The 27,999-nt window shown below is 37.3% G+C and overlaps 1 protein-coding gene across 1 annotated transcript; it reads left to right on the top strand.

Annotated features, from left to right (window-relative positions):
• The first annotated feature begins 13 nt into the window (after positions 1 to 13).
• RpL28 (ribosomal protein L28) lies at positions 14 to 27,978 on the top strand. The gene is made up of 5 exons (XM_090374950.1): positions 14 to 117; positions 18,100 to 18,195; positions 22,025 to 22,148; positions 25,295 to 25,413; positions 27,841 to 27,978. The coding sequence occupies exons 2-5, from the start codon at positions 18,109 to 18,111 to the stop codon at positions 27,925 to 27,927; spliced, it is 417 nt and encodes a 138-aa protein (XP_090231076.1). The 5' UTR covers positions 14 to 117; positions 18,100 to 18,108; the 3' UTR covers positions 27,928 to 27,978.
• Positions 27,979 to 27,999: the final 21 nt, after the last annotated feature.

Genomic DNA, 27,999 nt, shown 5'->3' with positions numbered 1-27,999 from the left:
TCTCCACTTTTTGGCTTATGTTGGGCTCCTTTGTTTTGGGACGTCAAGTGTCTCTTCTTGTTGCTTGATCTTTTAGTGTAGTTCATTTCTTTGTAGCACGGTGGCGTTATAAAAGAAGTAAGACCTTTTTCAAATTTTTATATTTAAGTTTATTTAAATTAAAATATTGTTTGTGTGCGCAGTTGTATGTTTTTTGCGTCCTGTTAAAAAAAAAGGTATTTTGTGAAATATATATCTTCAAGTATTTATCTTTTTCCTTGCAACTCTTATACTTTTCTAACGTTCCCTGTGTTGAATTCTAATACTGTTTGTGCCCTCCATATTCAATTCTACTTTTGAGAAATAATAAACATAAGTGATATTTTCTTACATTGATTAATCTAAGTAATGTATGAAATGTTGTTCGGTGCTTAGAAATCATTATGTCATAATATTTATTATCGCCATTTCCTACTGATATTGTTTGACTCTTAACTCTACCTCGGGTACTGGAATGCCCACTAAATATTTTTAATATGAAAAATTGAAAGACGATCTTTATTTGGTATATATTTATTTAATAAACGAACTCGTATTTTATAACATGAAAAAAAAATTCTATTATTTTAAAAGTTGCACATTCCTGGCACGACTTTACTTGATGCTACCCGCAAACGAATTTTGTACTTCCTGCAAATAGTTTTCGGATAGGACAAAAAACTGGCAACCCCCTTTTCCGAATTCTGCTTGAATTAATCCGTATAATGTATACTTTTTTAAATATCTTCCTCTTTAAATATCTACTATCATATTTTGGATTGTTCGTCAAATGTGGCTGTATATATATTAATGATCTCTATAAGGTCTGATCACACTTTAAATCAGATAAAGATCTCGAGGAACAACCTTTTGGAATTGATTTCCCATCCTTAGAGCCAATGGATGGGTGAAATGGGATTTTATTTTATTTATTATTTTTTTTTTTTTTGGGTTATGCTGAATAAGTTTGCTTTCTTGCGTCATATGCCAATCATTGACCATGCAGTTATTAAAGAAATTGTTTAATAATTGCAGTTTATTTGCAATAATCTCATTGGAAGTTCATCAATTTGCAATAATTGCTTTTGGAAGTTCAATATATTCAAATATACTGGGCATTACTTTATTAAGCCTGATACAGAATTTAATTCAGACTTTATAGCTCTAACTTACACTGGACTAAATTCTATTGGGCAAGAGGATTACATAATCTTATTCCTACTTGAATATCTAGAATGATAAATTATCTCTCTGTCTTCCCCCCCCCCCCCCAGTGTGCAGGAACTCCATTTTGTACCTGTGTACTTATAATTTTTTTTGTTCTCCAAATTCTAGTTGTCAGTCACATTCAAGTCCTGCATTTGTACAGTCATAGCACATGGTGGCTGGATTTCCTAATACCCAACGATAATAACAAAGTAAGTTTTCAGATGTTTCCAGAAAGTGAGGAAAAGGAGGTGATTATCTCTTTGTATAAGACAATGGCCAGGCCATGCCTTGAGTACTGCGTACAGGTCTGGAGGCCTCATTTTAGGAAGGATGTAGGGTTGCTTGAGCGAGTTCGGAAAAGGCAGGATTGGTGAGGGAAACAAGGAGGTCCTCTTACCAAGAAAGGCTTAAGTTCTGCAAATTGCATCATCTGGAGACTAGACACCTGCGAGTGATCTGATTGAGGTGTATAAGGCCTTGAAGGTTGAACAGGCCCAATTCTAATGGGATTCTTCCTCTTTTTCAGATTATAAACCTGAGGGGGCCTAAATTCAAATTGAGGAATGACAGTGGAACTCGGGTTGTTGATTGCTGGAACAAACCTCGATCTGTCATTGTGGAAGTTGATAGCTTAAACAAATTCAAGGAGGAACTGGACATATGTTTAGAGGGAATGAATGTGTGAATTTTTTTTTTTTTTTTTTTTTGGCTGATGCTACATAAACTTGCTTTCTTTTGGAGTGATGAGAATGAGTGAGATCAGAAATATCATATGTTAGAGTTTAAATGATAAGCGGCTCAATATCTGAAATTCTGCAAGAGATTTAGTGACTGTATTGAGTGCCTATAAAGTTATAGGAATAGGAAAACAAATTGAGTGAGAACAGCTGCCACAATGCAAGTACCTGAAAAAATTTACTTTTTCACACACCTGGAAACATGTCCAGTACAAGTAAAAGCTTCTGTAATAGAAGCTTGGAATTTATTTTTTGAATTTCTTCTTCCTTCAAAGAGTAGGTGAGTATTCTTCTAATTGGGTGAGAAAAATTCTGTTTGCACATAGCACAGCCAACTCGGTCTAAATTCAGTATTGGGTTCCCCTTCCAGACTGACAGCGATACGGCAGTGATTGACGGGTGCTGATTCCGCCCAGTGTCACGTGATCTCCATAACATACAGAAACATGTGGCATGGGTGGCATGCAGTGCGTGTCACCCATGCCATGTACCTATTGGCACTGGAAACACGAGGCATGCTTAGGTTATTCCTATTCGGGTTGCGTTAGGTTTCGTAATCGAACCCAATTCGATTATGAAAAATTTAAAAAAAGGAAATGGTGTTTATTGTTATTGTTCTCAGCTGAATAATTCCAGGGGTGTGGTGGCTGGAGCCCCCCACAAAAATGGGGGTCTGGGGGGTAACCCCTAAAAAACTTTTTTCCTACTTCCCAATAAAGAAAAAGAGGTCAGTACTAATGATAGCTTTCTTCAATACATTATTACCCAGATAAAGGCAAGTCAATCAAGTCTGTAGATTACTGGTTATTATAACAAAACTAAAACGAATATAATATACTTTGCTACATCAGTGTCGAGAATGCCCAGTATATTTTAATATACTGGGTATTATTTTAAAAATTTATTAACCTGTCAGTTACAACGTGCACCCAGACAGGTCCTTAGGAAATTTACTTTATCCGGAAGTCACTGGTTGGGAATTTTCCATTGCTGCTTTTAGTGCCTTCCAAATAAGTGGCTCTAACTTACATGGGACCTGCTCTGGGTATTAATTTTTATTCTTCACTTTCTGGAAACTGAAATACCCTGTGAGGGCACATGTTCTAACTCATGTATGTTTTTACTCAAAGTGGTAAGTTACACATTTTTGCTTTTATGTTTGAATGCAGAGCCATGCAGAATTTTCATGATGTCATGCCATTCAAGGCTTGAAAGCAATACATAAAAAATTATAATTCTGTAATAATATTACATATTTTCATTTATTTACATTTATTATTTTTATTTTACTTATTTCATTAATTTAATTTTATATTTAGTAATTTCATTCAAATAAAATTGCTATGAAGTAAATACTTTACTTCATAACAAATTGCCATTCATGCAATAAATGCTTGTAGATTTGAATTTTGTAGTGATTAATAGTGTCATGCTTCTATTGCATTAGCAAAGGCACATGATGCAAGAAAGCAAGCTTATATAGCATCAGCCAACCCCCCCCCCCTTTATTTCACCCATCTACTTGCTCCAAATACTTGTAAAGTTCTGAATTGAATATATTTAAGCTATCAACTTCTACAATGACATATGGAAGTTTGTTCCAGCAATCAACCATCCGCTGGCTAAAGGCAAACTTCCGCACATCTATCCTACAACCGCCTTTCATCAATTTGAATTTATGCCTTCTCAGGCGATTATTCTCAGCAAGAGGAAGAATCCCATCAGCATTGAGCATGCTCAAACCATTCAAAGCTTTATACACCTCAATCAGATACCTTGCAGGTGCCTAGTCTCCAGACACTAATTTGCAAAACTTAAGCCTTTCTTTGTAAGAGCAACCCTTTGTTCCATTCACTAATCTTGTTGCCCTTCTCTGTACTCGTTCCAACAGCTCTACATCCTTCTTAAAATGAGGCCTCGAGACCTGTATACAGTACTCAAGGTGTGGCCTGACCATTGCCTTATACAAGGGGATAATCACCTCCTTATCCCTGCTAGAAAAATTCCTATATATATCATTGATAAGACACCATGAGCTACTCTTACAGACTGTCTGCACTGCTCAGAAAACTTCATATCTGCTTGCACAATTACTCCCAGGTCCTTTTCATTCTCTACCACTGTCAGTGTGGTTCCACAGAGTTGATACTTTATGCTAGGATTACTGCTTCCTATATGTTGTACTTTACATTTGTCAATGTTAAACTTCATTTGTCACCTCTCAGCCCGTCTGCTCAACTTTTCTAGATCCTGTTGCAGCAGTGTACTGTCATTAGTGTCATTAACAACCCTGCCAACCTTCGTATAATCTGCAAACTTGGACATTAAGCCTGATATACCATCAATATCATTTATAAATAAATAAAACAACAATGGACCCAACACTGAACCCTGAGGGACACCACTAATAACATTACTTCACGAAGAGCAATGTCTATTGATTACCACTCTGTCTTCTCTCACTCAACCATCCCTTTATCCATAGCAGAAATTTGCCTCCAATGCCACACTGCTCCAATTTGTGCAGCAGTCTTTCATGTGCAACAGTATCAAAGGCCTTTCTAAGATTCAAATATATGATATAAAAGTTATTCTTTGCATCCAGTTCCTTTGTGACTACATCATAATATCCAATCAAATTAGTCTGACAAGACTTCCCCTTAACAAACCCATGCTGTGTCCGAGCTATAACTGAAGTCTTGTCTAGATGATCCTGCAATGCTTCTTTTACCAATCCCTCCATTAATTTCTCTGGAACAGAAGTTAAACTAACAGGTCTGTAATTACCTGTGTCTCCCTTTGATCCTCCTTTGTGGATTGTAGCCAGGTGGGAAGGAGCAGCAGTGCGTAGCACACACTTCTTGATTAGACCGGGGTTCGAGCCCATCACCACCAAATACGGAGGATGCGGAAAGGTCAGGGAATGACCACCGCATATTCCCGGAGCAATATGGCCTTATTTGCTAATGCTCCTAAAAACCAAATAACCAAACAATAACCTTTGTGGATTGAGGTCACATTTGCAAATCTCCAGTCCATGGGTACCTCCCCTGAGTCCAGGGAAGTTCTCATAATTAAGTCTAATGGTTTGCTTACTTCCTTTGCTGCCTCCTTTAATATAACTCGATAGATTCCATCCACCCCAGGTGCTTTCTTATGTTTAACGTCAACAATTTCTCCTCCACTTTACTCTCAGTTATTACAAGATTATCTAGCTTACTGCCAGAGTTGAATACACCTCTGGCATTCCCCTCCCTGAATAACTCCTCATGTGTGAATGTAGATGCAAAATATTCATTTAGTTTGTTAACTACCTGAGCAGGATCATCGACAGTTGAACCATCAATATCAAGTGGACCCATCTGATTCATCCCCTTCCTTCTGGAGTTTATATAAGTAAAGAACTCTTGGCTGTTTTTCTTTGCATCCTTTGCTAAAGATTTCTCATAATCTGTCTTTGCCTGCAATAACCTCCTTTGTAACTTGGTTACAGACCAGCTTATATCTATCATAGGCTTCTGTGTCACATGTTAATTTACATGTATGCCATGTATTTTTCTTCTCTGTCACATGTCTAATTAGTTCATCTGATATCCATTTAGGCCTAATTCTTGAACAATATTTCTTTGTTGATATGAAAAGCCTAGTAGCTTCCAAGATTAATTCTTTGAATGCTTCCCATTTTGAATTTGCTGTTGGTAACATCATCAGTTCGTCCCACCGTATAGAATTTAAATACTGTCTCAGACCACCGTAGTCACCTTTACGAAAGCAAAAACCCTTCTCTTTACCCTTGATGGTAGTTACCTCTGAGTAAATCCCACTTCAGCACACTGTGATCACTGCCACCTAGTGGTTCCTTTATCTGCAGATTCTTGATGCACGAAGAGTCACTGCTGATAATCAGATCAAGAGTATTACTCCCTCTAGTTGCCTCCCGAACATTCTGCTGTAGAAAACAATAATCCAATAAATGTGAGTGACCAACCCACAAATTCCAGTCAGTCTCTGGGAAATTAAAATCCCCCTGTTATAAGACACTGATTTACTGGCCCACTCTTATTTCTCTGCAAAATTGCTCATTATACTCATCAGATTCATTTGGCCTATAACACACACACCTCTCATTTTTCCTTTCCCAGTGCTTATGTTACACCAACCAGACTCAACATTGCATCGTCCACCAACATCAATTGGATGCACTTCCTTAGATTTTATGTGTTTCTTAACTAATAGCATTAGTTAAGTATTAACTAATAGCATTACCCCTCCTCCCCTCCTGTCCTGTCTATCCTTTCTGTACACATTGTACTCCCCAAATTCCAGTTCTGCACTGCTTATGTCTGTGTGACACCATGTCTCTGATATCCCAACAATATCTGCCTTTGTTGCCTTGACTAGCACTTCAAGCTAATCGAACGTATTAACTATACCCTAGCATTGGTGTACATGCAAGTATACATGCACCTGTTTCTACTCTTAGTTACTCTAACACAGCTCATGTATTTACTTGTTCCACTATGACTCCCAGCAGTCCTGGAAATCCCCATTGCCTTGCTTTCCAGGCTGCTGCTCAATTTCATTTCAATAGAAGTAGTGCGAGAATCACTTTTAACTGTGCCCAGCGGCTACTGTTAATCTTTTAGTCCGTGTATCCCCCAAGTTAGCAGTTTTCCAACCCACCTAACTCTGCCTCGATAGCATCATCAAATATTCTTGCACCTTTTCTATTTAAGTGTATCCCATCCCTGTAGAAGCAGTCTCTCCTGTTAACAAGCACAGACCAGGCTGAGAAAAATTCTTCCCCTTGAGCCTTGCACAGTCTCTCCAAGGGTGAATTGATCGACAATTCTCTCATCATATACTCCCTCCTATCGTGTCTGGGCAGAATTGCAGGCACTTTCAAATTCAACCCTAACTCACGGCTTTTTTTTTTTTCAGCATAAGTAATTCTGCCGGTCTCCTACTCTTAATATCGTTAGTGCCAACGTGTACAACAATATCACCCTTTATGTCATTAAGACTGAAGAGGCTGAAAAGTAGAGCATTTAAAAGTTTTTAAATTATTTTAAAAAAATAATAAACGTAATAAGTATTACGATCTCCTGCTAAAATATCAAGCATTCATATAATATAAGCAAAAATCAAAATAATAAATTGTTTTTCAAATGTTAAAGTATAATTTTGGGACCTATTAGGTAGGGTCATGTCATATGCCTGACACAAAAGTGCTTGTTAAGAAGCTAACAATTAAGCAATCATCATATAATCATCTTTGACATGTTAGATCCCCAAGTGTCAACACCAATGTTAATAGTGGGAATGACAATTATTCTAAAGGAGGAAAAATATGTTTTTATGTTCAAAGTAGACTCTTCATAAAATGTTATTGGTGTTGGGTGTCCTTATATCTGCATAACTGTGAAGGCTGTTCAATAAAGGATGATCATAATTTTTCACAAACAACTGCTACTGCATGCTATTTCTAGCTGAGCTGCAGAATTTAAGACCATACAAACTGCATCACGTAGCAGTTGTGACCTTAGTGGTCAGTCAAGTTTATGCATGTTTAGTTTCGCCTATGTAACAATGGATGTGACATGCGAGGAACAGTATGCTGCTCTCAAATTTTGTTTCCATCTAAAAAAAACATTGACTGAAGTTTATAAAATGTTAAACAAGGCTTATCACAGGTGGTTTAAAATGTTTTAAAGATGGACATGATTCAGTCCCAAAAATTGGCAGTCTTGGGGCTCCAACCACTGGTACCATAAACACTACTTCTTAATCATGAGCAAAGGTTGTCATATAACAGTAAGGCAACTGTTAGAGATGTCATATGCAAAGTCATGGAGAATGCTGGGCATGAGCTGCTTACTGATATTCAACAAGTGTTTGTGCATGCTGTGTTCCAAGAATATTTGCACCTGAGCAACAGCAAGCTTGCATGAAGGTTTGTCAGGAGCTGCAATGGATGGTTACTGAAGATGGTGAGGTACAAGGTGATAATGGTGGATGAGATATGGCCTCATCATTTTGACTTAGAGAGTAAGCAAAAAGCTCTGTTTGGAAGTCTACATCATTGCCAACACTGAAAAACAGCAAAAGTTGTGGCTTTTGCAGGAAAAGTTATGATCATCTTTTTTTTGACATTCAAAGAATGGTTCATGTTGTACCATGTTATATTGACTCTTACAGGACCTTACTATAGAACTGTACTGCATACTTTGCAGGGTCACATTTGTCGCAAACAAGCACAACTGCATGCAGGTTGTGGATGCTGCTTTATGTTGTATTAAACCATTTATATTTTATTAAAGTATTTTAATAGATTTATGAGTTTGTTAACTAAACACCATAGAGGAAGCTGCCTTTTTAATAATTTGATGCTCATGTTCGCTATCAAACGGTATAAAATAAAAGTAATCTTATGGGTGCATTCTTGTTGTAATTATATATATGCTCATGAGCCAAAACAGTATGACCACCCCATCTCCATGAGGGGGTGCATACCACAGCATGTGGAAGTGATGTCACCAACTGGCACAGCACGTATAGTGACAATTCATCGGTATATAGCCTGGGCTTTGGGGAAAGGGAAGGATCTCTCAGTGTGAACTGGGAATGATTTGCAGCGCTAGGAAGCCGGGATCAGCATCTGAGCAACTGCAGGTATTTTTGGTTGTTAAAGGTTCTCCATAGTGAAGGTATGGTAGGAATGGTCTGATGAGGAACACAGAACCAGCTAATGTACCAGGGTGGGAAGACTCACTAATGAGACTGCTGTTTACCTCGATTGACAGTCAAAGTGAATAGTGGTTGGCACTTGCTATCCAGGACAGTAGATGGATCGTGATCCCATAATGGCAGCTTACAAGCAGGGTGCACAGAAAAACGTTTCTGAGCACACAATATCCAGCAGACACTTGCATATAGGCTTGTGGAGTAGGCAACCTATCATAGTCAACACCTATACCTGCAGGGAGCTCAGTTCTTGGGCATTTAACAGTTGGAAAAGAGTCACCTGGTGTAATGAATCAATGTTCCAGCTCCGTTGTGCTGATGGATGGGTGCATATTCAATGGCAGCTTCTTCCAATCAGACTGCATGGTTGGAAGAGAACAGGTCAGCAGTGGTGTTAACATCGTGGTTTGTGGGGGTGTTTTGATGGACATCACTGGGTCTCCTCATCCCATTGAACATGTCCTCACTGCCAGATTGTACCCTGGCCATGTTTTACACCAAGTTTTTCCCTACATGTACTTTATTAACAAGACAGTGCCACATGTCACAAGGCCCACATCGTGCAGGAGTAGTTTGGGAACATCCACATTTCATTTGCTCCCCCCTGGCCACCAAATTTCTCAAATAATCCCATCAAACATTTGTGAAATATGGGGGAATGCAGCATTTGCCAGTATCACACTCCAGGACATCCTTTCTGTCCAGCTAGTCGGGGAATATCTGAGGACACCTTTCGCTTTCTTGTGGAGTCAATAATGGCTTGCACCCATGCTGGGGTGCAAGCCGTTATCATAGCAAAAAGCAGCCCAACGTGCTATTAGGTAGGTGATCATGATGTTTTAGTTCATGTGCTTATATATTATACACTAAGTGGGCAGAAATCATGGGATACCTACCTTTTGGCTGGATAAGGCAGTCACCACTGCGAGGCATTGAGTCCACTAGTTCACGAAAGCATTCCATGTGTATTTCCATCCATGCTTGCTGCACTGCTGTCTATAATTCCATTGTATTTCTGGGTGGAGAATCTGAAGATGCTCCACAGGTTTCGTATCCAGCGAAATTCTGTGGAATGCTCTTCGAACCATATTCTAGTCACCACGGCTCTATGAGGAGGTGCATTGTCCTGCTGGGAAAGTTCATTGCTCTGTGGGTGCATGATGACCACGAAGGGATGCAGCTGGTCTGCAAGGACGGACACATAACCCGGACCATTCAGAGATGTGTCTAGATGTGCCAGAGGACCAACGTGTCCCAGTTGAACATGCACCAGACCATTACTGACCGTCCACCTGCCAGACCGGTTCCTTGTTGACATGACAGGTGCGTGGCTTTGTGCGGTTTCTGCCAGATACACACCTTCCTGTCCTCTCAAAATAACTAGAAATGGGACTCATCGGACCAGGAGACCTATCTCCAATCATCCAAGTTCCAATGCTGATGTTCTTTGATCCAGTTGAGGCGTGGATTCCTGTGTTGTGGTGGGTGTTAGCAATGGGATTGGTGGCTCCCATAACCTATTGCTGCTAATGATTGCATGATGGTCTTGGCGGAGATTTGGCACCTCCCTCGTTGAAACTGGTGGTGATTTGTGCCACTGTCGCTCTCCGGTTGGCTGAAACAATGTGACACAGACATTGATGGCCATGTTCATCCACCACCTTTCTCTGCCCACAGCACTGTCCACGATGAGATGTTATTCCGTAAAATGGCGTATTCCTGATACACTCTTGATAGTGCAATTTCTGTACCCTCTCCAATAGTGACCCATGTGTCGGGAACCACTATCATCCCTCTTTCAAAGTCAGTTAACTTTCTTTTTTTTTTCTTTTTTGTTAGTTGTTGGCGCATCGGCTTCTGTGGCCATAATGCACCTCCCAAGGTTTTTTCACTACTCTGATCCAAGCCCGAGACGGGATTTGAACACCGTGACCTTTGGGTTGCCAGGAAGGCACTTTACCTACCCGGCTAGCCTGGTCGGCGTCAGTTAACTCACGACATTTATCCATACTGACATTGAATTACCGTCTACATGAATGCAGTGTACTTATACCTGCAGAGCAGTGGGTTTGTTCACTAGCAAGAGAGGTGACAGTGTTGCATTGCCCAGGAAGCAGGTATCCCTTGAATTCTGGCTTTTCACTGTATATGTATACATGTTAGAAAGGTGAGAATTCATAAAGATGCAACTAATAATATTATTAATCCTGCAGTTGTGGCAACCCTAATTCTTACAAACATGGTGGTACTACTCTGCTTGGAGTAGGCCAATATTTCATATTTTTTTAATGGATTTCAGTGCTTACTGTATGCATTTTTCTAGTTTCTAATAAAAAAATATGTAAAAATGTGTTTAAATATTTTTTCAAAAAAAAATTCTGTTAAAAATGAAAACAAAAGTTAGATGAAGTTATTAGCCTCTTCCATTTTCCAATTTAAACAAAAATTACATGTGTGTACGTATGTATATATTTCTACTAAGTGTTAGCGCTAAGGTAAAGAAGGCCAACAAAAGAACGATGAGAAACATCTGATAACTTACGCGGAAAATTAGTTTCCAGACACCGGACCCTAGCGCTGCTCGCTCAGTAAACAGATGGTAGGCGTCATTGGTCTGGAGCTGAAATCGAGAAGGATATATTGATTGACAGGTAGGCGTGGCACACAATGAAATGATTGGTGGTGGGTGCAAAAGAAGACAAGCTACTGTGTAGTCATTGGTCAGTGTAGTCATTTCCTAATTCATTTCACGAATATACGTGGTCTCAATTCTAATCTCAACGATTTCCACTTGCAGTCTGCCAAACCCCATGTACTTTTTCTGACAGAATCTGTTATCGGTTAATTCAACTACTGCTCATCTCAGATGCCCAAATTATTTGCTGTATGATTCCTTTCACCTCAAAGGTGGTACTTGTGCATATGTCTGTTCTGATATTCCCTGTCGGAGACTTGGCAATTTGGAATCTCCTCTCTTTGATCTTCTCTGGCTTAAAATCTCTCTACCTCATTGTGTCAAATTCATCTGTTGTCTCTACCGTTCTCCCAACTCCACTAATCACTTGGAGCTCTTTGACTTCCTCTCTTTGCAACTTGACTTTCTCCAGTCCACCTTTCCTAACAGTGAGGTAATTTTCCTTGGTGATTTTACTATTCACAACTCCAGCTGGCTTCCGTTTTCTAGTCACACTGACCCAGCTGGTCAAGATGCTGAGGCTTTTGCAGTTACTAATGACCTTGCACAGATTGTTCATTTACTTACAAGAATACCAGACAATCCTAATCATACAGCCAACACACTTCATCTTTTTCTTACAAACAACCCTTCTAAGTACACAGTCGAAGTGAGTGGTCCTTTAGGCACCTCAGATCATAACTTGGTGATTGTCTCTTCTCCAATGGAGCCTTCATCTCATGGCTATTCCCAACCTCGTGTTGTTTGGCATTACAAGAATGCAAAATGGGATAACCTGAGAGATTTCTTTTTTTCTTTTCCTTGGTCGGACTACTGTTTCAAGACTTCTGATGTCAATGTCTGCTCAGATCGTGTAAATGAAATTATTCTTGTAGGAATGGAATCCTTTATCCCATACTCCACTTTAAAATCTCGTCCTTTATTTAAAACTTGGTTTTCCAATAAATATGCTAAAGTCCATTCAGGAGAAGAATGTTGCATATTGTAATTGGCTTGTTTCCAATTCTCCAGTTTCATTTTCTGCCTACACCAAAGATCGCAACAATTGTAAAGCAGTTATTAATCAGCCCAAACTAGATTTTGAACAGGCTAAGAGTAGAAAACTTGCTTCTTGCCCTAATGGTAGCCGAGCATTCTGGTCTCTTGCCAAAGCTATTGGCCGCAACTTTTGCCCATCTCTGCTCCCACCTCTGTCCAAACCAGATGGTTCTGTTGTTACTTCAGCCAAGGATAAAGCTGACCTGCTAGCATTCCATTTTTCTTCCAACTCATGTATTAATGATCTTGGTAAAACACCTCCAACCATTCCCAACACGCTCCATTCAATGCCTCCTGTGGTCTTCCCTCAAAAGGATGTCAGAAGGATTTTGACGAATCTTGATGCTAAGAAAGCTCCAGGTCCCAATGGTATTTCTCCACTTGTTCTCAAAACCTGTGCTCCTAAACTTACTCCTATTCTATGCTGCCTTTTTTCACTTTCTTATTCCAAAGGTGTTTTTCCTTCTGCATGGAAATTTGCTCATATCCAGCCAGTTCCTAAAAAGGGTGACAAATCCCTCCCATCCAATTATTGTCCCATTGCAATTACTTTACTCTTTCTAAAGTAATGGAGTAATCAATTAACCGCCAACTCTTAAACTACCTAGACATCTTCTGTCTGATCAAAGGTCGCCAGTACGGATTTCGTTAGTGTTGAACCGCTGGTGATATTCTGGCTTATGTTACTCATTTATGAACAAATTCAATGGAAAAGTTTGGTGAAACACAAGCAATTGCTCTTGACATCTCAAAGGCTTTCAATCGTGTTTGTCATAAAGGTCTTCTAAACAAGCTTCCATCTTATGGTTTGCCAACTGTTTTTAGTAATTGGTTATCCAGTTTTCTCTCTGATCGCTCACTGAGGGTGATGGTAGATGACTGTCTGTCTTCTAACTTCTCCACTAATGCTGGTGTCCCACAAGGTTCAGTTCTTTCCCCCACTCTTTTCCTCTTGTATATCAATGACCTTCTTCCATTGACTGGAAATCCTATCCATAGTTTTGCTTGTTTGTTATTTGTTATTTGGTTTTCAGGAGCATTAGCAACTAAGGCCATATTGCTCCGGGGATATGCGGTGGTCATTCCCTGACCTTTCCGCATCCTCTGTATTTGGTGGTGACAGGCTTGAACCCCGGTCTAATCAAGAAGCGTGTGCTACGCACTGCTGCTCCTTCCCACCTGGCTACGGAGGCGCCCCATAGTTTTGCCGATGAAAGCACATTGCATTCTACTTTCTATTTTGAGAAACCTTGCCCTCCTCAATCAGCTTCAGCTTCTTAAAAATCTGCTACCAATTCCTTAAATGCTGATCTTCATGTAATTCTCCAGTGGGGCAAAGACAACTTAGTTGATTTCAACCCTTCTAAAACTCAGTCTTGTCTTATATCTTGCAAAAAGGATTCTTCTGCTCATATGCTTATCTTTAGTGACACTCCGATTTCTAGGCAAAATGATCTCTTTTGGGGATTACCCTGACTTCTAATATCTCTTGGCCCAAGCACATTACAAATATTGCTTCCTCTGCATCTAAAAAACTTGGTTTTCTCTTTCGCTTTTGGTGTTACTTTTCTTCCAAACAGCTGCTCACTCTGTATAAATCACAAATCCGCCCTGCCATGGAATGTTGTTCCCACATCTGGGGTAGTGCTCCCAAAACCTCTCTGACTTCTTGATTCCATTCAGAAGAGGGTAATTAGGTCAATTAATGATTCATCTCTAACAGTCTCTCCGCTCGATGTCTCATAGACGGCTGGCCTTGGCACACATTATAGCCTTAGTTGCTAATGCGCCAATAAAATCCAATCCAATCCAATCTCATAGATGTACTGTTTCTGCTGCATGCCTCTTCTACAGATACTTCCACGGGCACAGTTCTTCTGAATTGGCTTCTATAATTCCTGCTCTCTCTCTTTCAAAACAGTCCGAACACGTGCTGCCAACATCCATTTGCTGTCCAACTTGAAACTCACGGAACCAACTTTTCATCTTCCTCGTTTATGCATTCAACTGTCATTTTCTGGAACAACCTTCATACGTATTTCCTGAAAAGTATAGTCTACAGAAGTTCAATGTCAACAATTATCTTCTTTCGTCTTCTCAATCTCCAACCCAAGCATGGTACTAAGTCCTATAGGTTCTAATACCTCTCGTGTATGTGTAAGGAAAATAAAATATTGGTTGATTTTTTGATGAAAACTAAATTAATAAAAGTTTCGTTGTGTTCATTTTTTTTTTTTTTTTTTTTTCTCATTATTAAAAGCAAGATTTTTAGAGTTCATGAGTGTTTTTACTATATTGTTGATTTAGTTTTGGTTACAAAAAAAGGAAAAGGTTTCTTTATTTTTTGTTATATTTTGTAACCTGACCTTAAATGGTATGTTAAGAAATAACAGAAAAGGTTTCCTTATATTTCATGACCTAACTTTAAACGTTAGGTTAGGAAATAATAGAAAAAGAAAGAAAGATTCTTTATATATATATAGTGAATAGCTATTGTGGTGTTGATTGACGTTATGATACGTGTGTATCCGCACGAGTGTCTTTAAAAATAAAAGTACAGTAATAAAAAAGTTAATATTTTGTTAATAAATAATTTATGCACTAGTACACCCATGATTGTAAAGAAAAAAAGGTTAGGTTACCTCTCCATTTTGGGAGGGGTTCAGGCTCCCATGAGATTCAAGTGGAAGTAACCTGACCTTTTTTTTTACCATCATGGAAAGCGTTCATTGGGGCAAGTTACCATTAGCGCTTCTGAGTGGTACTAAACGTTGCGTTCACGCACCAATCAGCACATCGTTTGCCATGCCTACCTGTCAATAAATATATCATTCTTGACTTCTGCTCCAGACCAGTAACACCTACCATCTGTTTACTGAGTGAGCAGTGCTAGTGCCGTATTGGGAAACTAATTTTCTGCATAAGTTATCCGGCGTTTCTCGTAGTTCTTGTGTTGGCTTTCTTTACCTTATCCATTATTTCAATTTGGTACCTGTGAAATTTGAATTATGCATGTTGCTAACTCTATATCAAGAGTGATTATTGCTTTCCACATTTATTATTCAAAAATAATAAACAAATATTTCCAATGAATCTTTCAGAAATGTAGTTTGACTTATAAACTATTAATAATCTTTAGACATATGGAAGAGTTTTGTAAATAGAAGAAGAGATAATTCTAAGCTTTGTAGCTAAAGCTACAAAGCTTAGAATGATCTCTTCCCATGAGTAGAGCAAAAGTGGTAGAGCTGTACCTGCTGCACACTTACACTGTAACTGCCCTTGCAGGTAATACAGTTGGTAGAATCACCGTTCTCCATGCACCAGGTGGAAAAGACCTGGTGCATGGAGAGCATCCTTCAGGAGCATCCTGAGTTTGAATCCCATCAATGATGTCAGCAAATTTTATGGGCTGTTTTCACATTTCTGAGCTTGTTTGCCTTGGGAGAGAGTAGCTAGGTTTTCCCCTTCCGGAAACTTTTTTTTTTTTTTTTTTTTAGCAAACACAATTTATAGGCATGATATGTATGGTGTAATAAGTTGCTGATGCACCTAAAACATCCTACAACAACACCACTATAACTCTGGGAAAACAGTAAATAAAAATTCAGAGATCATACCAAATGAAAAATTTATCTAGAGTGGGACTTCGTACAGTGAATACCCCCAAACGAACTTTTTGTACCACGAACCCGGGTTCGTGGGCCTCTATTTTTCCCTATTTTTGTGTCAAAAAAATAAAAATTTTTTAAATAACGATTTTTATTGCTTTTATGCCATGTAATACAGTGCTTTATTATGGAACAAATTGAAGTATTCAATGAGATATTATTCCTAGAATTATTATCCCGATCAGAACTGCAGTATTCTTCAGTCATTATCCAAGAAATAACTGGAGGAAAAGAACTTGCCACTGAAGGCTGTCCTCACCATGGATAATGCACCTGGCCACCTACACTTGATTTAGAAGATGCCCTGGAATTGGAGTTCAGCTTCCTGAAGATTGTTTTCTTACCTCCCAACACTACACCTCTAATTCAGCCAATGGACCAGCATGTCATAGCAAACTTCAAGAAGCTCTACACCAAAGCACTTTTCACCAGGTGCTTTGAAGTTTGCCATGCTTCCAGCTTCATGGCTGAGGAAATTTTGGAAGGAAGAATTTAACATTGTGCACACCATTAGACTCATAGAAAAATCTTAGTGTGAAGTGTCAGTCAGGAACCTGAACTCTGCCTGGAGAAACCTGTGGCTAGCCTGTGTTCAAGAAGAACTTGATAATGGAGCCCAAGTCATGAAGGACATTGTGACAGCAGCTAAGGAATTGGAAGTGGAAGAAGATGTGGAGGAGTTGATAGAGGAGCATGACGTGCAGCTGACCACAGAAGAACTGAAGCAGCTCTGCATAAACATTAGGTTGGGGAAATGGAAAAAAATGTTTTCTTAGAGGAGGAGGAGAAAGAGGAAAACATCAAAGGTCCAATGCCTTCAGCTACTATCAAGGAGATTCTTCAGGACTGGAAGAAGCTTCACAACAGGGTGTTGGAGTGGCACTCCAACACAGCTGAAGTGAACAGAGTAGGGGACCTCTACAATGACATAGCACTTCACTACTTCAGGAGCATCCTTAAAAAGAGAGAAAAGCAATCAACACTGGATAGATTCTTTAATGCTAAAAAGCAGAAACAGGCAGAAGACTTGAAGAACCTGAAGCTTCTGAACATGAAGAACCTGTAAGCATGAAGAAGAATAAATGGTGTATGTAAATGGTGGCCTTTTTTTTTTTTTTTGTGGAGGGTCTGGTACCAATTAATTTATTTCCCATAGGATATGGGAAATAAATTAATTTCTTAAGCGAACAACTAACAGGCTCATTATTTTTGAATTAACATCACAGGTGTAGTGATGTTATTTTTAACTCAACATTGCAGTATTTAAAAAAAAAAAAAAAATACTCTTGTGAATATACATGCTCGAAAATCAGACGGTCTGTATTTCTTCCCAGCGTATGCTTGAGAAAAATTAATGTTCAGTTAATATGTATAAAATTTGTTAATACTAAAATAAACCGTTATGCTGCTTTATTGTAGTTTGGGTTATTTGTAACAATCTGTGCAAATTTTTCAGTTGAAATCATATGATGTGTGATATGTAGGTAAACATTCTGAAGCTGTGGGGGAAATCAGTAGTAGAAATCGACAAGATCTTGTGGACTTCCAGAGGGGTATGATTGTCAATGTGATTATTAGCAGGTACTGCAGCAGAGCGAACAGTAGCACTTGTCAAGCACTAGTTTAATTAGTCTTTGATTGAATGGAAAAATGCCCAGAAAACACCTATGAATAGGTGTTTTCTGAACTGGCTGAAAATGTAAGGTGAAGCAAGGGGTGTAGAGAGTGTCTGGAGTGGATTTTGAAGTCTCTAATTTGAATTTACCCCTGCATTTAATGCCACAAAATAAGGCATCAGTGCCCATTCTGTGCAAAGAACCATACGAAGAATGCACTACACTACACTAGTAGGAGACTTTCATGGACACCACTGATCTGCTGTTTTGAATTGAATGAATTTTTTAATGTTGAAATTTAGTTGTCATTTTATATAAAATCATATTTTGAAATATTTTAGTGCTGCATCAGTATATTAAATATTTTTTAGGTATTCAAGATGTCTAAAGATTTACAGTGGATGATAGTACGTAATTGTTCCAGTTTTCTTGTGAAGAAGCGTAATGTCAAAAAATACTTCAGCACAGTAAGTTTCTTTACCATATTTAAAAAATGGTGTTGACAGTTTATTAATTTAGTATAACATTGCATTTCATTTTCTAGTGTTATCACTTAATAATGCTGGTGTGTTTGTGGACCTCTCTGCACTTTATGGCTGATTATAATTCAGTATTGTGAAAGAGGTTGTTATTTGATGGTGTAAGTTGGATTGGAAGGAAAAGATTCCCCAAAGAAAATGAAACTACATATTTCTGCTTGGACCTGTAAGTATATTGATGAAGAAATTTGTGGCTACTACTTCAGTGTCAACAGGTTAGTAACAGAAATCGACTGGAAAGAATAAAGCCCTTAGAGAAAAAAGTATTTTTGTTTATATCTGGGAGTAAACCAGGGCTATAGCAAGGCACCAGAGGAGGCTGTCATTCTTGGAGATTTATTGTGGAAACACCAAGCACAAGAGGTATTAGAACCTATAGTACTGTGCATGGGTTGATTGTTGAGAAGATAAAGAAGCTGCTTGCTGATATTGGACTTGAATTTCTGTAAATTGTAATTTTCAGGAAATACATATGAAGGGTGGTTGTTCCAGAAAACAGAAGAAAAGTTTGTTCTATAAGTTTGATATTGGACATTAAAAGGCTGCTGGCCAGTTGTAGCATAGAAAAGGCATGCAGCAGAACAGAATGTCTCTGAGACAGAGGGCGGAGAGACTTTGTTAGAGATGGGTCATTAATTAATCTAACTGCTTTGAATGGTAGAAGCGAGAGAGGTTTGGGGGCACTGCCCTAGATGTGGGAACAATATTCAATGGTAGGGTGGATTTGCAATTTGTACAGAGTTGAGCAGCTGTTTATATGAGAAGTAACACAGAGAGCAATATTACATCATCCTGTTCCGGTCCAACCCTTATCCAACTGCAATAAATGATTCTCTGGGTCCCCCACACAACATTGCTGAGTTAGTCGGTCTCGGACGCTATTAGCAAATTAATAGCAATAAATTTGGTTGCTCTTTGGTGATGAAAATTCTAGAAATGCTTTCTCATACTGAATCCAGGAGAATTAATGTAACCTTCTTTGTGTCTTCCAGATTTTGCCGACTTTCATCTTTCCAGTACTTCTTGTTTTTATATCAACAGATCGCAATATCCATTTATGTTGTAAATGTGGGGTATTCGTGGTATTTTATGTGTGGGGTGTACTTTGAATCCAAAGTAAAGTCCACACATAAAACCAGTTATAAAAGTTTATATAAATATGTATCCTATTCTTGGAAAGTTATGGAGCTGTGGCTTTGAATTTTTAAAAATGGTTATGGAGTTTTCAGTGGTACAAAATACAAGTAATAAATATTTGTACACATACCTAGCAAAATGTTTATTCACATGTTCTTTTATATATATATATATATATTTTTTTTTTTACTATTAAACTCCATAGGCATTTTTTAAAATTTAAAAAGTCAATTATCAACATCATTGTCAATATCTTGTGGTGCTGTGCGTGAGTTGATTGGAGGCTGGAATGTCATTCATTATTGTTTAGTGAAGAGATTCATTTCAGTATTGGTGTATGATGGACAAATAAGGGTTAGAAGGTGCTCCAAAAATAGCAGATCCTATAAGGAATAGAGACATGTCAAACTCTTGTAATGGTTTAGGGACCGGGGTTCGAGTCCGTCACCACCAAATACGGAGGATGCGGAAAGGTCAGGGAATGACCACCGCATATTCCTGGAGAAATATGGCCTTAGTGGCTAATGCTCCAAAAAACCAAATAATGGTTTAGGGAGTAATCAGGTATGATGTGGAACAGTTCTCATGTTTCAAATTTAAACAGATACGCAAACCGTTTAAAACTGATTTAATAATAAAATAAAATACAAAAGACTGTAAAATAATATTTACAAAAATTATGTAAATATTGTTTCATTATTGCTGAGGAAGGAGGCAGACACCACCGAAAGCTTCAATAGTGTTTTTATTGCTTTTAAATTTATATTTTAATGCATTTTAACTTATTTACTTATTTTATTTTATTTTTGTTTTAAACTAGTTTTTTGTAAATAATCAATTTTTGTAAATATTATTTTACAGTCTTTTGTATTATTTTATTTTATTATTAAATCAGTTTTAAACGGTTGGCATATCTGTTTAAATTTGTGGTATGAATAATCCCGGCCTTATTGCAGATGTTCTCATGTTTGTTGAGGGTTGCAGGAGAGTCATTAAAAATGTCAAACTATTGGTAGTCCCATTTTATAAATATGGATAATGTGATATTTCAACAGGATATAATGCCAATCCACATAATACCTTTACCAAATTTGTGTGAATGTCTTCTCATGGCCTTAAAGAACACCAGATCTCTCCCCAATGTCTGGGACATGATAGAAGATGTCAGACCTCAAATTCAATGCACGAACTTCCCTCACTGAAAGCTCAAGTGGAAGCAGCCTATAGTGACATTCTGCAATATGATATACACCCATCTCTTCAATCAAATAACCAGATGTATGCCAGAATCAGCATTTATTCATGCATGGGGAAGTCACCTGATATTAATTTGCAACAAACCTTTTTTGTCAATACAGGCACTCCTCTACTTATGTACAAAGCATAAAACCTTTGCTGTTTGGTTATAAGAATCAATTTTGAATGCCTTTGTGATATTTTTCTAAAGCAGATTTCTGGAGGTCACTACCATAAAACAATTTGCAGTTTCCGGTTTATTGGGCTTTTCTGTTAGTGAAATCTATTAATAACAGGTAGTAAACTCGATCTTATTGCATCTGCGATGATACCAATAGCTGGAGTTCTGTGGAATTTTACGTTATTTTGGTGAAATGTGTTTCCCCTTCACTGAAATCTTCAATCATATAAAAAAACAAATTTTCAGAATCTTCTCTTCATTCCTATTTTTTGAGCTTCGTAAAGTTGTTACTCTGTATCTCACTTGCAAGTATCGTGTTGGTTGAAATTTGTGTGTTCCGTGTTCTTTATTGATTGCTATTTTTTTACTGTTTTAAATTTTACGACCAAAAAAAAATGTCAGTGAACAGAGATATCAATTAGTTACATTATTAACTAAGTGTAAATTTATTTTTATTTTGCTAACCTGTGGGAAATATTCTTCCACTTTTCAAGTACCACTTAATTATGTTAATTGGTAAGGCAATAAAGTGTAAATCTGTGTATATCTTTACTTTTATAGCCTGTGGATAATATTTCTCCTATTTTCACTTATTAGAATCTCTGTTAATTCAATTCGTAAACGTGATCACAATGATCGGTGCTTACTACATATTGTATAGTGGACTGTATTTTATTTTGTAGAGTCCATCGTAAAGTGATTTGATCATAGATTTAATTAAATTACGTATCATATTTAGATTAAATCAGTTTTGAATAAATACTGTACTCTACATTATTCACTTAGTTTTTTTTTTCAGCCTTGTTTAACTGAGTTACAAATCATAAAATGCTGTACATGAAGTTTGTTGGGGGTTATTGTACTGTACATGTATTTTGTATCTGTAAGACCAAGGTTGGACTTGTGTACATGAAAAAAAAAAAAAAAAAAAAAAATTAAGTACGTAAGTCGAGGAGTGCCTGTATTTCAAAATTTATTATAATCATTTGAAAATTCTATAACCCCTCCCCCACCCCTAACATTATCACCAACTGTAGTCAAAATTGGCTCAGCTCACTGTTTTACAGATGTGCCAGTTTCCTTAGTATATATCAGAATGAACATATCTAACTGATATGAGTTGCTGTTGACTTTATCTGCCTGTATTATTGTAATAAACCTATATTCAGTTTTATTTGTTAATTTTTTCCCCATCTCTAACAGGATCCCATGAACATGAAGAATATTCACTCTCCACGATTTTGTGGTCTAATCAATAAACGATCCATAATGGTAGAGCCTGATCCCAGTAATACTGGTGTAGTCTTCTTATACAAGAAAAGGAGATGTAAGTTATATATTCATTTCAACATAATCTAGAAATATTGAAAATAGTTCCCATGATAATTTTGTATTGTCTTATTGCCCTTTTATTTATTTAAAAAGACTAAATGAATGAGATTTGAAATTACCATTATTTGAGTTGTAGCAAAATACATCCACTTCCGATTGGAGGAAGTATCACATAACTCCAAGATTCACGAATTATCAGACTATAGAACAATATTATTTACATGTACACACACAAGAAAAAGCTCTCACAAACTTCCAGCTTCATTTCGTGAACATACAGGGTTTCAGTTCTTAATCACAGTAAATGTATTACCATGTACAGTCTTCTGAGCCCCCAGTTATTTTTTTCTAATGGAATCTCAGCTGGTGGTTTTTTGACTACCTTTCATCTGTTCTAATTATTGCTACAATTCCTTCCATTGGTAAAATGGTGTCAAAGGGCATATGTCTATTTTGACAGGGACTAAATTATACTCTCCTCATTAGTCAGTGCTGAATAGTGAACATTAGTCAATGCTGCAATTACAGCAAGTAATAATGGTCAAAAAAATATTATTGGTCTGTGAAAATGCAAAATCTCAAAGCTCTTGACATCCAGGTTTTGGTGCAGTCTATAGATATGTTCTGTAGCTTTGATTTGGATCACATCTTTACCTTTTTCTAGGAGTATCTCATAAGGTTATTTTGCCAAAGCCTTTAGACACTTGACATTGATTTTTAAAAATTCAAGTTCAGTATTAAGTTTCTAAAGGCTTTGTAGCAATCACACTGCATAAAATAGCACATCCACTCAGTCTACCAATCTTTGCAAAATACTATTCACCAAGCGATATTTTGGGCACTGTGGTGACTGTTTGTTGAGCCCTGACCACAGATAAGATGTCTTTTGTGTGGCAATCTGGATTACTTGAGGAGTTGGTTTAAGTTCAAGAGAGCTAGTTTGGGTCTCCTTTCCCAATGTGTTTCATGCTTACTAGAGAAAATGGTCCTTGTGTGAGCCTTGTGCACTGCTGTTAACCTGTCTCATGCAAGGGCCATTTTCTTTGTTAAGTGCGAAACACGTCATACAGCATTTTCCTTGAAATGTTTTTCTAGTCAGAAAACCTGCATTTTACCTTTGATTTGAATCACAATCTCCAAATGTGATGTTTGAGAGATTCTCTCAGACATCACATTTGAACCTTTAAAAAAAAAATTCTAAAATCAACATATTTAGTGAATGGGTGAGGGAAGTTCAAAAAGATTTGTATTCATCCATAAGTAAGTGGTTTTGATAGAAAGGTTGATTTTTTTTTTTTTTTTTGCTTGATACCTTGAAATGACTATAGCAACCACACATCGGATTTGTTTTTTTTTTTTTTTTTTTTTTCCAGTGCTGAATTGAAATGTCACAATGGATCAAGTAGAATACAGATCAGCGATTTAGTTTCTTATTTTGTAAGGGGAAAACAATCCATGAAGAATTTGTTTATGGAGAAGAATGCCCAGGTTACAGATTGGTATAAATAATTTAAACATTGAACCTCAGTGCATGATTAAGAAATTCCAAGATGCCCAGCAACTGCTGTAAAAGAAGTGTTGGAGAAATCAAGGCATTAACCCTGGAATTTCAAAGAATTAGCTGCAGAGCTCCAAACTAGTGTAGAGCTGTGGAGATCAATAGTTGCATATGAGTAAAGTGTTTGCTAGATGCATTCACAGACTTCTCACTCCTTACCAGAAGCCAGAAAGGGCATGAAGTGTGAAAACTTGAAATATTGCTGCACCCTGCATTTCCCCCCCCCCCTTGGATTTCTTCCTCTTTCCTGCCCTGAAGTCCTTTCTTTGTGGAGGATACTTTGCTGATGATGTGATTTCTGTTGCTGAGTTGTGACAATTAGAGGACTTCCACAAAAACTGGCCTGCAGAGGTGTATTGAGAGGTGACAAAAATGTGTCATTTTGTCTGGTGACAATGTTGAAAATGTGTAATACATGGCATTTGTTTCAACTTTCTATCATAATTACTTCTGGGTGAATGTAAATCTTTTATAAGCCCTCCCTTGTCCAAAACATGCAATAAACACACTGGTTTTTCTGCACAACTCTGTTAGTTGTACACTAATGCTGTGATATATAGTAATAATGCTGTAATAAAATAAAATGGCACACATGCCAAGCATGCATGGTAGATAGTTTCATGTGAAGCATCCTGGGCTTGGAAGAAGTCAGAGAAATCCAAGCCAATAGCCTAATTACCCATTGGGTGATTAGGCTAATATAATAGTCCCACTCCCAAATCATGTTAGTGACTGCATTGGCATCATTTAGGAAGTGACGTAATTTTTTTGTGTCACATCCGTTTCACATTTTGGTGACAAATTCAGGAGAGTAAGTAGCAGTTGTGAATTGGCCATACTGTGGCTAATATAAACAGTATGATTGTAGCTTGTATTGCAGATGATATCACTTCCACATTGCATTTTTTGTGACCGATCAGATTTACTCTGTGTCCGCAGGGATGTTTCACTTCCAAAAGTTTTGCTAATGCTAGCCTGTGGTAAGTTTGTAGGTACATGTTCTAAATTAATACATCCTGTTCAGCCAGATTGCAAAGTTGTCTTTAATTTTTAGTGTTAGTACTTATATCCCAGAAAAATATCCTTTAAATGTGTTTATAGAAGTGAGGTGTTTACAATAATGATACAAATATAAACAGAAAATTTAGCAGTTATGTGGAACTGAAACACTGTCAACTAAAACGTGCATGCTACTGCACTCCTGTGGTAATCACTCAGTTAAGAATCATTGTCACAACATTTATTACACTGTCGCAGCTGGCGTTTTGAGCACTATGTTTGCACTATCCAAAAATTTAGTATTTTTTGGATATTTTACTTAACTGTGAGTCAATTCCGATACGAGCGAGTTTCTGTCTCTACTGTAATACCACCATATACAAATAGTGGTAATTTTTATTCAGAACAAAAAACCTTCTTTGAGAGGTATTATTTTTATTAAAATAAATGTTAACTGATAGAATAAATATGCTTTAGATTTTTTCTTAGGAATCAAATCAAATTGTTAAAAATGTGAGTGAATTTTTGTTACACAAGGTATTTTCTGTTCTGTTATTACTCTTAAAGGTGCTTTCTCATTTCAGTTCGCAAGCGTCCTGCTAAGAGTATGAATGCTGTACGTCTGCATAAAGGAGCTCGTAGGACTATGACAACCATTAAGAAGATTGTGAATAGCAACAAGTACAGAAAGGATCTGAAAATGGTAAGATCATACTTGTGGTTGACTTCACTCTCATTGTTTAATCAGAGTACTATATTTGCTTGCATAGATTTAATTTCAGATACTTTAAATAAATAACCACCTAGACTTTTATATAGTTTATATAGTTTTATATTCAAATAAAAGACATTTGCCATAACAGCCAGTTTCGAGGCTTATTTGGCTTTCATTGGGTAGGTAGGCACAGTAACGTTTCATGGCAACTAATAATGAAGCAGTTCCCTGTAAAGAAATTGAAAATTATTTCTATTTAATTATAGCGGAGTTATATGGCTTATGAAATAACTTAGTAAATTGAGATGTCCTGTGTATTGAGCAACCAAAAAGATTGACTATAGTAACACTGCTCCTCGCACATTAAGTTATTTCCTGAGTGGCATGATGCATAGGGCGATTGCACAGTAGTAGGTTTTTGTGACTGAAGTGATCTTTTATGATGGTGATATTGCAGTGACAGTTGAAGTAAAAAAAAAAAAAAAAACCACAACATTTGGCCCCATTATGTGGCCAAACGTGTATGTTTCCAATTTGGAAATAAACATAATACCATGTAGGCTTTGAGTGCTCTATTACCTTCAAGCAGTCCTCACATGTACAACTTAGTGCAATTGCATCATTTCAGTGCATAGCCAACTACTCAAGTTGCCATGCTATCACACTACCTTGATTGAATAAGTGACACTTCACCATAGGAGAAAACTATTGTTACTTTTTCTCAGTGGATACCATCGCCCATACGGCACAATTTTGGAGCTTATTGGCTCATCAGTGGGTGGGTAGGTACTCTGGTGTTGCAAAGTATAAATCCACAGTATGAGAGATGCCTGATGTTGTGGAGTAATTTAGATTACGATATAGTTATAATCTAAATTGAGGAGCCAATAAGCTCTGAAACAGTGCTGCATGGCATGGTATCCACTGAGTATAATTAGTCTTCTATGAAGTGTTACTTATTTGAGGCAGTGCAATATCATGGCAACTGGTGAAGGTATTCACAATATAAGATATACTTAATGGTGCCAATTTATTATTACTTAATTGGCTATGTACTGAAATGATGCAAAGTATAGCATCACAAAAAAAAAAAACCCTATCCTACCCCATCTTTCAATCCCCTCTAATAATTTAATCGAATGTGGAAGTGGGTAGTTTCAGATCCTACACTCCAGGATCTGTAAGCAAATTTCACTCTAAATTTCTGTGCTCTTGTGTGTTGCCTGAGAAGGATACCATCAGCATTCAGTAGTTTACTATATTCAGTTACAGCCTTAAAACATTTCAAGCAGGGCTTCCTTACAGGTGCCTATTTTCCAGATGCTATAATTTGCAGAACTGGAGTCTTATGATAAGATGCTCTTATGTTGTCTAATCTTGTTGCTTTTCTCTGCACCCATTGCAACAGATAGACATCCTTAAAATGAGGCCTCCAGATCTGTATGCAGTACTCAAGCTGCAGCCTAAACAGGGTAATCAATCTTATCCCTACTGGCAAAATTGCTGTATATCATTGAGAATCCCCACAAGTTGGCTGAGCAGCCCCTCTGCACACTTTGTGAACAGCAAAATAATCATTTTGCTGGTGCTAGCCTGTGGTAAATTTGTAGTTACATATTCTAAATTAATACATTCTGTTTAGCCAAATTGTAAAATTGCCTTAAGTTTCAGGCACTTAATAGATATTACAAGCAAATATACCAAGGCTAATGCTATAGCTTTGTACATAGATTTAACAGTGATAAATAACACTTTCAGTAAATTGCAGTTTTGTGACACAACTAAGACATCAATTAACCCCCCCACCTCATTGATACTGTTGTGTCATTTCAATTGAGCACACTTAACCCCTAGACAGAATAGACCCACTAGTCATGCCATAAAAAACCATTGTATGTGATTTATCTTCCTTCTGACTTAGGGAAGTGATGTTCCTTCTAACATCACTTCTCCATATCAAATCATCAATTTTAAATTGAGTTTCATTTTGTTTGTGTGTGCAAACTATTTATACAAAAAATGTTGGGGGAAACCCTTCCTAGTTGACATTAAAAAAAGAAGAAAAGGGCTTATGTTATTGCAAAGCAGACATGAGAACCATATGCTGCTATTAAAAAAAAAAAAAAAAGCATGGTTCACTGTTAAAATTCTGACTTGTAAACTGCTCTGGGCAGAGTGTCCAGCCAAAGTATAAGTGGAAATTTATTAATATATTATTTTAATTTTAACTAATGTTTAAACATTAAAACTATTATCATTTTAATGTTTATTATCATATAATAAACATTAAAACTATTTTAATGTTTATTATATGATAATAAACATTAAAATAGTTAAAACTTTTACCTTAAGTATTTTGAAATTTAAGGTGTTCTATTTCATAATTTGAAGCATTGCATTCCTTTTATATTACAGACTGCATTGAGACGTGCAAGTGCCATTCTGCGTAGTCAGCGTCCCGTAGTTCCGAGAAAGAAAACATTGCGTAAGAAGCCAGAATGAAGAACTGAATTGTATGTGTGACACCCAATAAAATATTCCTTAATGACTCAACTTTCTAAATGTTTGTTTTAT

The sequence above is a fragment of the Mastigoproctus giganteus genome, chromosome 6 (assembly GCF_048544385.1).
Source record: "Mastigoproctus giganteus isolate SK-2022 chromosome 6, ASM4854438v1, whole genome shotgun sequence".
NCBI lineage: Eukaryota > Metazoa > Arthropoda > Arachnida > Uropygi > Thelyphonidae > Mastigoproctus > Mastigoproctus giganteus.
This window is presented reverse-complemented; position numbering and strand designations above follow the sequence as displayed.